General features: G+C 48.3%; 1 protein-coding gene across 1 annotated transcript in view; it reads left to right on the top strand.

The window, feature by feature from the left end:
• LOC120371715 (deleted in malignant brain tumors 1 protein-like) overlaps nt 1-12,869 on the top strand; it is a 106,070-nt gene that overhangs the window by 15,384 nt on the left and 77,817 nt on the right. The window contains exon 3 of the mRNA XM_039487877.1: nt 10,288-10,602. Coding sequence (XP_039343811.1) covers nt 10,288-10,602 — 315 coding nt within the window. The remainder of the gene's footprint in view (nt 1-10,287; nt 10,603-12,869) is intronic.

Here is a 12,869-nt window from a genome sequence, read left to right on the forward strand (position 1 = left end):
TGGCTGCCTTCCCATGCAGGCTGGGCTAGATTTACCCCCAGAGCAATATCACTGTGATACACCTGGATCCCTCTCCACTCTGCATTTGGGAAATAAACGTGTCTGCATAACCTGGCTTCCTCAGAGCTTGTGCAAGAAAAATGCCGGGGCACAGGGGCTTGCACAGAGTAACTAATGCACTGATAGAAACAGCCCCTGACAGGTAATACTTAGGGTGGGAACATGGATCACTACAGCTGGCTGAACAGTGATAACGCCTCTTTGTTCTGATTCGCTCAGTTTGCACCTCTCTGCTAGTCACTGTGTCTCCCTCTCACACCCTGCCACTCACTCACTATCCTCATTGTAGGATCTCCAGAAACTGTGTGGGGGGGGAGTTCACCCCAGCTCTGTGCCCTGTCAGCCCCGGCTGTGTCAGCACAAAGGGGCCACAGTCACCATAAGCCCCGCCCCTTCCCTCAGAACTATGCCTGGTACAGTGGGGGTGTAATGGGGCAGTGACCCTGCTCCTGCCCTGAAGGGCTTAAAACAGCCCTGGGAGAGGGCTGTGGTAGGGGAAAACCTGGGCTGATTGGGGAAGTAGCTACAGCTGGGCCATGCCCCAATCAGGCTGCAGCTGGCCCTTATAAGAGGGCAGTGGCCCAGGGAGCAGTCAGTCTCTCTCTGCTTTCAGAGAGAGAGAGAGAGAGGGGGGCCTGGCTGCTGGGAAGTTCAGGGTGCCTAGAGTGAGGCAGGGCTGGGGAGCGGCCACAGGGGCTGGGGAGCTCCAGGCTGGCAACTCCCCAGGTTGCATGGCCTAGTTCAAGGCCCCATAGAGGTACTTAGTTGCACAGAAAGGCAGCAGGTGCAAAAACCCCTTGCCTGTGATGAGTGGCTTATACTGCAGTCTGCCCCAGGGAGCAGGGGCTAGCTGGTGACTGGCAGTAGCCTATGAGTGAGACACGGCAGGGATAGGGGTTCCCTGGGGAGGGGAGACCCTGAGACTGAGGATGTACTGCCAGGGGGCAGCATCCCAGTTAATGGGGCACAGGAGTCCTGGGAGGGATACAGGGGCCAAGCAGCAGTGGGACACTGGCCTGCAGAGGGTGCTCCAAGGCTGGAAAATGAGCTAATTCCCAGGACACCAGCAGGAGGCGCCGCAGGGGTGAGTCTCACACTGGTACAGGGGGCCTCCTCAACAGGAGTAACCCCCCATACATGGAGGTGCATTTGTAACACTGACAGACCCTGGTCGTTAGTGGGCAGGATTGAACCTGGGACCTCTAAAGCTTATTGCTATGGGTCCCTACTGCATGAGCTAAAAAATTACCAGCCTATTAACCAAAACTGTAGCAAACTCATCAATACCTAGGTGCTACTAGAGGGAGACAGAGCACCACACCCAACAGGAATGGGTTACACATTGGCTCCCCTCTCAGTCCCTGTGCCAGGTTCAGCACTGGTGCTAGGAGCTACCAGGGCCGAGGGTCTCTTTCTGGGCTTGATTCTGGGTTTCCCACGTAAAGTGAGTCCTGCAGCTGCAGTCTCTCAACTGACCCTGGTGTAACAGACTGAGCTGCACCATCCTTATTGCCACTGTTTCTATACCCGAAATGCACAATTGCAGAGAGGAGCTCATTCGCATAATGGGAGGAGCCAAAAGCAGGAGCCTAGCAGCCACACCCCCATTCCCTGCTAGGCATGTGTGTGTGTCTGTGTGATTTCTGCCAGGGTTTCCCAGCCCTGCTCTGTCACATGGTGCAGCCCGGCCCCCCTCCCTGTGTGGCAGCCGCTGGAACCCTTGAGCTGCAAGCTTTGCCCCACAGGGAGAGGCAGGAGGAATAGATGGAAGCTGCAGGGAGGGGGCTGCTGCTTTCCAGGAGGGGAGACTGAGGGTAACAGGGGGTGGGGCCTTTCTGCAGGATGGGGCATGACTAGAGGTGTTCCAAGGGTGGCTGAAAATTTAAATTGTGCCCCCCGCACTATCAGCAGGCATAGGTAGTCGCTGCCTGGGCTTGTAAACCCTGAACTTCTGGGCTGTTCCCTGCTGCTTGGGGGATTTGGAGAGTATCCAGAGGGTGCAAAGGACCTCGACTGGCTGCCTGGGAACTAGGCACAAGCAGTTTCCAAGGCAAATCCCAAATAAGTGCAAAGTAGACACTTACTTGTCTGAGAAACCCTCACTCCAGCCATCCAACTCCAGTTACCTGGTTTTGATGATGTAACTCATCTTGGTACCAAAGTGACCAATGAGCCACATAAATTGTGTCCCTTCACATTTAGTATTGAAAATTATTTACCTCAGAAATAAAGAATCATTGTCCTGAGGTTACAGAGCCATTTACACTAAAGGAAAAGATTCCTCAGCACTTTAAGTTTCCTGCATGAATGCTCAGTGTGTGTCCTTCATTTTGAGTCTTTATCACATATTGGCACCAAACTTGGGCCTTGTCAGGTGTCATAGATCTACAGGATCTGTGCTATGCCCCAGCTTTTAAACAGTCCCTTGAGGACACCTTCAGTGTGCCAGAACCCAATCGGTCACTCCCTTCCTTAAGGTAGATCATGTGGCCTCAAGGCCTCCAAGACAGAGTCTCTGTGCTCCAGCACTTCTGTTTCACACCATGAGCTCTGCACAGTGAGTCCGACGGAGATAGACCCCTGCTCAGAGACTTACACTCATCAGGGACCAATGCACCTCAGCAAGTATCTGCAGTGACTCCAGGCAGCCTTTTCAAAACACAGCAGGGTTTGTTAGTCAACTGGAACACAGCATCAGGAAGTCCTACGGTTAGGGTTACCATATGTCTGGTTTTCCTGGACATAAACTCTTTTTTTGTTTGCTGACCTCTGTCCGGGCAGATTTTCCAAATAAGAGAAAATGTCCAGGATTTTTCCAGATGTTGCAGCTCAGAAAGAGCCATCTCCATGCCCTGATTGGTCCCTCCCCAGGGCATCCGCATCTGCCGCATCCTGCTAGCCCCATCCCAGCCTGGCCCACCAAGTAAGCAGAGCCACCAAGCACCTGTTGGCCTGGCCACCTGCCCCACCACAGGGCCTCAGAACCCAGTCAGGAGTGGTGAGAGGGCCAGGCCCCAGCTCCCAGCCCAGGGAAGAGGGAGAAGCCTGCAGGGAGACCTTGACTGATGGGCTGGCTCTGCTGTCTAGGCATGCATCAGCTGTCAGGAAATGTGACACTGACCCCACCTCAAGAGTGAGGCTGCAGGTACCCTCTCCGGCATCCCCCAAATACTCCCTCCCAGTACATACACACCCCTCCATCATCCCCCAAATACTCCCTCCCAGTACACACACACCTCTCCAGCATCCCCCAAATACTCCCTCCCAGTACGTACACACCCCTCCAGGACTCCCCAAATATCCCTCCAGCAACCCCCAACTGTAACCCCTCTCCATATTGGGCCACAGAAGGGCTACCATGAGCCATGCTGCTGTGGACCCATCTTGGTTTCTTCTCTCTTTCTCTCTCTCTGTCTCTCAGTCCCAGATGAGCTCCCATGTCTCTCCAAAGGCCAGTTCTTATCCTAGACTCCTGTCACTGCTCGGTCCATTGTCCTCCTCCTGCCAATTATGGCCAATTAGCCATATTGCAGCAAAGCAAACACATCACAGTTCCCACAGTCTACATGCCAGGCAGCAATCTTGTACCTACAGGGCAGTACCAGGAGGGGAGCATGAAAATGGACATGCCCCAGGGGAGAATAGCAGAGAAACCAGCACAGAGCATGGCCTTGTTAATTGCTGTGATTGAGTAGGATCCTGATCACCAGCTTTGCACGTACAACAGCCACTTACACCAAATTTGCCCAGGCTTGCACTGGAGATTATGCACAATATAGATTTTGCTGACCACTCCCTTTCTTCCTGAGCCACTGTCCAAATTCTCTTTTGGAGCCTGCCTCTTGTCTCACCAAGCCAGCGGGTCTAGTTGCAGTTACAATGACTTCATCCAGCCAACCGTCACCTCAGAGGTGGCAAATGGGTGCAGTGCACTAGTGGTGATGGTAAAGACCCACTTTACACCAGTGCAGCTGCCTACACACAGCGCTATGGAGACCTGAGCCCTCTGTGTGCACATAGCCCTGCACTCACTGCTAGAGTTAAACATTTCTCACACTGGTGACCTATTAATTGTCACTGGTGCTCTACGAGTCCCACCCAAAACAGGAGGCCATTGTTCATTCACTGCAATGAAGGCCAGACTCTCCTTACTGCCTGTGCACAGACAGCTCCTCATGTCAGAGACTGAAGAGTTAAGTTAAAATTAATTGACAGAAAGCTTCATTTACACAGAGTGCATGTTGCCCAGAGGTATCTCGTGCCCTTCTAGGACATCGAGTTGGGCCAAACTCAAATAGCTGAAAACCAGGCAATAGACAGTTACGGTAAATGCCAAGGCAGCCTTAACTCTGACCCCTGGAGCTGGCACTAGCTACTGGCACTGGGAATTATTTGCATGTGCTCCATCTGCAGTCACTGTGTTAGGTGTAGCTGTGCTGAATGGTGGAGGCATGAGTGGGAGCACTTCAGCAGAGCTGTGACTGTGATATGAGGAGGTCTGAGTCTAAGCCCCACCATGTGATGAAAGGGAAGAGGTGCCTGACTACCCTGGGGATCCCATATACCTCATTTCAGTGCTGTGTTCTGTAGAGTGTGTCAGTGGCAGAGCACAGGCATCTTCTTGCCATGGGGATTGCAGCAGTGAGGTGGGAGATGGAAGCAGTCTGTGTGTTTAATGATGGTGAAAGGACAGTGTTAGCTGGAATCCTGTGAGTGCGGGTGAAGGGATTGTGAGAAGGTGCAAAGGGGTTGTACAATGTAAGAAGTGTGGGGTTGTTTCTGACTGCGGAATAGGGTCAGTGTTTGCAGGGCACTGGCCACTGAGGACCCTCCTCTGTGACTGTTAAATGTTTTCATTTTCTTGTGTGCAGATGCTCCAGTGCCAGGCCTTTCCTTTCCCTTGGAATGGCTCCCATTTTACAGTTTGTTTTCTGAATGTGGGTCAGTGACATGGAGGATCTTAGCCCAGCTGTGGGACCCATGGCTAGGGGTGGAGGCTTATCTGGGAGGAATCGCTGATCCAGCCAGGAGTTTGCTTGCTCTGCAGCAGGGCTGGCTCTAGGATTTTTGCCACCCCAAGCAAAAAAAATTGGCTGCCCCCCCACCCCAACCCTGTGCTCTCCCCCACACACCAGTGCCCTCCCCCACCCGCACCCGCTGCCACCCCAGCCCTGGGCTCTCCCCCACAAACATGACCACCTCATTCACCATAGCAATCCTCGTTTACACTTGCATTGGGGATCAAACTCTTTCTCCTATTTTTATTTCACTTTAGTATAAATCTCGCCCCTACCTCCCGAAATCCCATCTTTAGTGCTCCAAATGCACATGGAAGGCACCGGGACTAACCCTCAAACCTTGTACCTGGAAAGGGATGGGGATCTAGTAAAGAGGGTTCAGGCAGAGGAGCAGGTGTGGGGGCGCTTGGGGGCTCTACACTGGCAGAGAAGCTGGGTGTGATGTACTCAGGGAGGAGGGTGGAGGAGGAGAGGGAGGTATCAGGAGGGTTGCAGGAGAAGAGGTGCAGGGGAAGGGGGGAGGTGCGGGAGGAGAGGGCTGGGGGAAGGTACAAGGGGAAGGAGCAATGGGGGGAGGTACAAGTGAAGAGGCTGGGAGTGGAATGGGGGGTGCAAGGGCTGAGAGGGGCAGGTGCTGACAGCTGCTTCCCCAGCCCCGTGCAGGCAGAGCCAAGCGGACGGACACTCACCCCAAGGTGCCCGAGCCATGGGGGTCCCCGGGGGGGCAGTATCCCCCGCTGCCCCGCTCAGAGCCGGGCTCTGCATCTCCCCACCCAGGGCAGGCAGCAGGGGCTGAGGAGGGGGAGGTGCGCAGCGAGCTGGGTCCGGGGGCAGGAGGTGGCAGCTCCCTGGCAGCTCGGGCTGCCCAGCCACTCGCCCAGTCAGCGCGCGAGCCGGGATCTGCGCCCCCTGCCCAGCCCGGTGGTCATCCTGACCTTACCATTAGGAGGGGTTAGTGTGTCCCTGTATCATCATTGGGAAGTGTGTTTACACCATAACCCTGTATCAGGGTGCTCTGTTATTACCCTTCTGGAATATGTTTATGCACGTGTCAATGCCTAGCACTTCTCATGAGTGTCTGTGTTTTTCAACACCAACCACGCTTTTTCCAGGTTCATGTTCTGGACAATGAACCTGCACCCATAGTCACAAAGGGACTAATGAAGGTTTCACAGGCAGGTACAAGTCTGGCATTCTGAATGTTTGAGTGCTTCTCTTTGAAACCTTAAATTTATTTTTGATTCATAGCTTTATAGATTTTAGGGCCAGAAGGGAGCATTAGATCTAGTCTGACCTCCTGGGTAACAAAGATTAAAGAATTTAAACCAATTACTTCTGTACTTCCTCTGAACTTGTGTTTGGCTAAAGCATATCTTCCAGAAAGGCATCCAATTTTGTTCTGAATACTTCAGGAGGTAGAGAATCTTCTGCTTCCCTTGGTAGTTTGTTCCAATGTTTCATCAGTATTATGTCTGTCTTACCTCAAATAGAAACTTATCTGGCTTTAACTTCCATCCATTGGTTCTTGTTATGCCTTCTCCACTAGATTAAGAAGGCCTTTAATATGCAGCATTTTGTCCATGGGAAGGTATTTATACACTGAAATCAAGGCACATCTAGGTCATCTTTTTGACAAGCTAAACAGATTGGCCTCCTTAAATCACTCACTACAGGGCACATTTTCAAGCTCTGGAATCATTATTGTGGATCTTCTCGGTGCCCTTTCCAATTTTTTAACATCCTTCTTACAATGTGGACGCTAAAAGCAGATGCAGTATATGTCTCCCCAGTGCTGCACACACAGGAAAAATCAACATCCTACTAGAGCTGGTTGGAAATTATTTGGCAAACATGAGTTTAAATGGAAAATGCCAGATTGTTGAATTCAGTATTTGTCATGAAAATAAATCAGGTTCAAAGAACTTTCTCGAAACCATAAGCAGGGTCTGGAGGAAATGTCCATGGTTCCCTGCCAGGTTCCCTGGTGGCTCCTGTTAGTCCTGCCATGCAGATTGTCCCAGGGCTGGGTACCCCAGTCTTCTAGGATCTGCAGCTCTGAGGCAGCCCCACCATATAGATTGCCTCAGAAATGGAGACCCTGGGCTTTCTAGGGTCTGTACGTCCAGGGCAGCCCTGCCAATGCTTTCAGGCTCTTTGCCACGGGATTGGAAGCCCTGGGAGCCCCAGCTCTAACCAAGGCTCAGCTCCAGGGTCTACATCAGGGATACTGGAAGTCCTGGGATGGGTTCTGGTGTCCCAGGGTCTGTGGCTCTGGGACAGCCCTGCCTCGCAGAATGTCTGGACTGGAATATTTGCCTATTTAGGCTGCCAGCTGGCCAAGGAGTCTGGGAACCCGGGGGTCTCCGGTCCAGGGCAGGCCACATGATGAGGCTGCCCCAGAGCCCCAGCAGTGGCTGTGAGAAATTGACATGATTGTCCTGATACTAATAGTGGTGAAACTGACAAGGATGTCAGTGTCACTCCACATCTGTTGGGGTCCCTGGGAGCAAAATTCATGTTGGATACACCATGGGCTGGAGTTTCCAAAACAAAATTTTAGCTGGATTTCCAATTCACAGGACATTTTAAAATAGTGAAATTCCCTGTACACTGGAAATCCTGCGTTTCAGCCAGCTGTGCTCATTGCTTCCCTCTTTATACATCCAGGGATCAACTTCGCCGTTTCTGCAGCAGCATCACACTGGGAGCTCATGTTCAGTTCTTTGTCTACTATAACCCTGCAAAGAACATGGGCTATATCTGTATTTCTGTGACTATTATGTGCACTTCAGTCCCTTTTACTGCTATTTTCACATTTCCTACCAGGGTTCAAAGGGTAACCCCCGTCTTAGCTCCATACATGTCCCAGGACCACAGCCAGTGGATTCACAGAACCCAGTTACTGGTACTTAACTGACAATACAGGTGTCAGGGGTTTTGAACTTTTGCATCTGGCCAAGCTGAGCACAAGCCCCATTCCTTGGGAGGGCCCCTGAGGTGGGAAATCTTAAAATGCGAGCTTGGGAATTGTTAACAAGGGAGCCCTGATGAACAGAGCGGGTGAGGCAGGGTCTGCAGGGAAGGAGACTGAAACACAATCCCCAGAAGGAGGGGTTCCTGGGATAAGCTGAGTCAGCCCAGATTTTGAGGGGAAAGCTGAGCTTTCGGTAAGACATAGCCCTGTGGGCCTTCAGTCACTTTATCCCTTTTCTCTGTGATTGCTGTGTCCCTATGGATAAATACAAAATAACACTGTCCTGGGCTGGTACTATTCAATATTTCCGTAAATGACTTTGGTGATGGAGTAGAGATACACTTACACAATTTGTGGATGACATGAAGCTGAGGGGGTCGCAAGCTCTTTGGAAGGCAGGGTTAAAATTCAAAAGGTTCATGATAAACTGGAGAATTGGTCTGAAATCAGTAAATTGAAATTCAATAAAGACAAGTGCAAAGCATTAGACTTACGAAGGAAAAATCAAATGCAAAGAAACCCCCCAAAATTGGGAACAGCTGACTAGGCAGCAGTTCTGCAGAAAATGATCTTGGGGTTATAGTGGATCACAATCTGAAAAGTTGTGACGCTGTTGTGGAAAAGGGAAATGCCATTCTGAATTGTATTAACAAGAATGTTAAATATAAGACACAGGAGGTAATTGTCCTGCTCTACTTTGCATTGGTGTGGCCTCAGCTGGAGTCCTGTGTCCAGTTTTGCTCATCACTGTTTAAGAAAGATGAAGACAAATTGGAGAATGTCCAGAGGAGAGCAACAGAGTAAGAGATTTTGAAATCATGATCTATGATGAAATGTTGAAAGAACTGGACATTTTTATTTGAGAGAAGAGAAGACTGAGAGGTGAACTGATACCAGTCTTCAAATAACTGAAAGATTGTTTGTCAATTGTTGTCCATATCCACCAAGGGTAGGACTAGACAATCATTTTAGATTGTAGCAAATGAGATTCAGATTAGATATTAGAAAAAACTTTCTAACTAGGGATAATTAAGTACTGGAAAAGGGTACATAGAGAGTTTGTGTAATCCCCATCATCAGTGACTTTGCACAAGAACTTACACAAATATCTGTCAGGGTGGCGTAGGTATACTTAAACCTCCCTTGGTGTGAGGAGATGGACTAGATGACCTCTTGAGATTCCTTCCAGCCCTACATTTCTCTAATTCTGCGGTTTTATCAGCTATTGAGGCTTGCTGATATAAAAATAGTAAAGGCTGTTTAACTTCCTCCTGATTTCAAAATGGACTGAAGAGTAGTTCATCCTTTTCACATAATATGATACATCCTGTTTCTATCCAAAATCAGAAATGTTTATTGAATACTTCTGCCTTTTTGTCATCATTGTTAACAATTTAAACATCTTAATTTGCAGGGGAACTCCACCACTGAGTTTTTGTTTGTTCCTAGTACACTTAAAAAATGCCTTACGACTCCCCTTAGCACAGCAACCCATGATTTTTCCCTGATATCATTAGCCTCTCTTATCAATTTTCTACATATCTTAACATCTAATGTATATTGATTGTTATATAATACTACTGTTTTCCATTTGTTATATATTGCTTTTTTTATTTCTAACTGCTGCTTGCACTTTTCCACTGAGCCATGATGGGTGTTCAGCCAAAATTTTATGGCCATTGAGCATCTAACTCCCTGAGGCTCCCTTGTAATTTCCTGCCTTCATTGAATTTCTAGGGCACATTAAGCCCCGGCTGGTTGGAGGGCATAGTGGCTGTTCGGGACGTGTGGAAATAAGAGCTGGAGAAACATGGACCACAGTCTGTGATGCCCACTTTGATCTCAAAGCTGCCAGCGTTATCTGTAATGAACTACAATGTGAAACAGCTCTGTCCATCCTAGGAGGAGCTCACTTTGGAGAAGGAAATGGACCAATCTGGACTGAAGCATTCCAGTGTGTGGGGAATGAGTCCCACTGTGGGTACTGTCCCAGGATATCAAACATCAGTCAGACATGCTCACACGCAAATGATGCTGGAGCCATATGCTCAGGTAAGAATTCAGTGCAAAGTCTTTCAAATCCCAGTGATGTGAATTTTAGATTAGGGTGAAGCAATATACTGATCCAAGATAACTAGAATTGGATCAAATCCCCCCTGACTTTCCTTTCTTTAACTATATGATATAAAAGAGCTCCAAGGCTCCCTCTCTAAACTCCTTCTCCCTTCTCCCCAGGGCACACAGGGCTCCGGCTGGTAAACGGCAGCACAACATGCTCAGGGAGGGTGGAGATCCAGGTTCTTGGTGCCTGGGGAACCCTCTGTGATTCACAATGGGATTTACCAGATGCCAACGTTCTCTGTCATCAGCTCGACTGTGGATTCGCTGTATCGGCCCCAGGAGGAGGGTATTTTGGGAGGGGAACTGCCTCTGTCCGGACTGACACATTTCACTGTAAAGGAACAGAACCTCATTTGGGGTATTGTCCTGTTACTGCCCTGGGGGCCTCTCAGTGCTCCCATGACAATGATGCCAGTGTGGTTTGCTCAGGTAAGTGTAATGCTGGATTAATGACACTTGCCCCCTAGACCCTAAAGCAGGGGAACCTCAGGGCACAGCAAAGGGAGGGGGAGCTAGATCCTAACCCACGTATAATAATGGTAAATATATTAAAAATAAAATTAAAATAAATATTATCACAAAAAGAATAGTGATGACCCGGGAATGCCCTGGATACTCCAGTAAAAACATTAGCAACTCTGTCCTTCCACAGGGCAGTGGAGCAGAGGCAGCACTTTGTCCTTTGGGTTTCATAAATGTCATCAATTCACTAGCCCCATCCTTCTCCAAATCACTGCGATAGAAATTAGAGGGGGAGCTAGTAGCAATTCCCAATATGGAGGTTGCTTCACACTTTCTATTATAAAATACTCTCAGCACCTTCTTGAGAAGCTTTTATGCCTTCACTGTTAGCAGCAGCTATTGCAATTTGGGAAAGGGTAATGCTGGGGCCAGGGAAGTGCCTTCCCCGAGTGCAGGGAAATCCCTTTCAGGTTTGCTTGAATTATAAACTGCTGAAAATAAACATTTCCCCTCTCTCACTTGAGTTCCTGAGGATATTTTTGGTAGCATGTCACAGAGAAAGTAGCACTTTATCTCACTTTGGTTTTTTCTAACTCTTTTTCACACCTTTCCTGTTGAAAAAAAAAATTCAGAAAGATTCCCTCCTCCCCCACCCCACTTTCTTACATTTTTTAAAATTTTTTCAAACTTTTTACAGTGGAAGAAAAGATGAAAAAATAGAAAGGGGGAGATGGGGAAAACTTGTAAACCCAAATATGAAAAGGAAAATTTAATTTTTCATTTTCAAAAAGTTTAAATGAATCAACATTTTAGTTAGAATCGAAACAAAAATTCTCATTCCATTTTCACATTGCAATCTCTTTGATGTGTTTAAAAGTTGAATACTGCATTATCATACAGTACTTAACAAGAAAAATGCTGGGTTGTTAACCAGCTCTAGTATTTACCTTCCATAAAAAACATAAAAATATTAAACAGTGTTATTAGTCAAAGCCAAATGCGCAAGAATTAGGAAATATCAGAGTTAAGGTTACCCACGCAATATGAATTCAGCCCCGCCACCCTCCCTTCTGCATATACATTATAACACAATCTAATTTCATGTACATGTTGTATTATTCCCCTCCATCCCACTAGCTCCTGCCTCCTTTAGTGCATGGGGAGGATGGTGATCAGGGGCTGAAGGAGCTGTAGAATATTTCTTTTTATCCTCATCATTCAGCGTGTGACCCAGGGCCTTATCCACTCTACATACCGTACAAACACTGCCCTAAATACAGAATTATTAATTTCTTCATGGGCTTTTCTATGGTGCTCATCACAGTAGTATCAGAGTGCACCACAAACATTAATGAATTTGTCTTCACAACACCCCTGGGAGATAGGCATCGTAAGAATCTGCTATTTCAAAAATGACTTAGGCACTTAGAAGCCCAAGAATAACATTTTCAAAAGTGCTTAAGTGACTTAGGGACTTGAATCCCATTTTCTCCAGTAACGAAGGAGCCCAGGAACCCTGAAGACTTCACCTTCTTGTAGCCTAAATCATTTCTGAAAATGGCACGTAGGCTCCTACATCATTTAGCTGCTTTTTAAAAAAATTTTAATGATTTTTAAACAATGATTAAAGCCAAACTTCCAAACTCTCTATTTATTTGGGATGATTGGGCACCAACCTGAGACCCTCAGGGCCTGATTCTTCAGTGTACTCACCATTTCTGTAGATCTTTGTGTTCAAAGTACTGCAGAAACATTAATAAACCCGCACAGAGCTCCAGGGAAGCAGGTGGCTAAGTATTATTATTAGCTCCATTTTACAGCTGGTGAAACTGAGAGAAAACAAAGTGACTTCCCAAGGCCACCCAGTGAGTCAGCAGCAGACACAGGATAAAACAAAAGTGTTTTGACTTTCAGCCCTGTGCTGGTTCCCGACCGCACTGCCTGACTGCAGAAGAGCTGCGCAGCCACATCTTGTCTTGACCCTACCGGCAGTTGTGAGTGCTCAGTACTTCTGCAGATCACACCCCATAAAAATTGCCTCCAGAGACCTGCTCAGCATCACCTGTGAAGTCTGCAGCAGAGGCAAGAACAGAACTGAGCTCTACTGAATGACGGTCACTGCTCTTAACAAGATCATCCTAGTTCTTCCTGCGCTCCCCTGCTCCTTCTCTACAGGCCTTCCAGTGTCTAAAGTGAATGAGGCAGGGGTTGTACAGGCAACAGCCTGAGGCTGC

This window comes from Mauremys reevesii, linkage group 1 (assembly GCF_016161935.1).
Source record: "Mauremys reevesii isolate NIE-2019 linkage group 1, ASM1616193v1, whole genome shotgun sequence".
NCBI lineage: Eukaryota > Metazoa > Chordata > Testudines > Geoemydidae > Mauremys > Mauremys reevesii.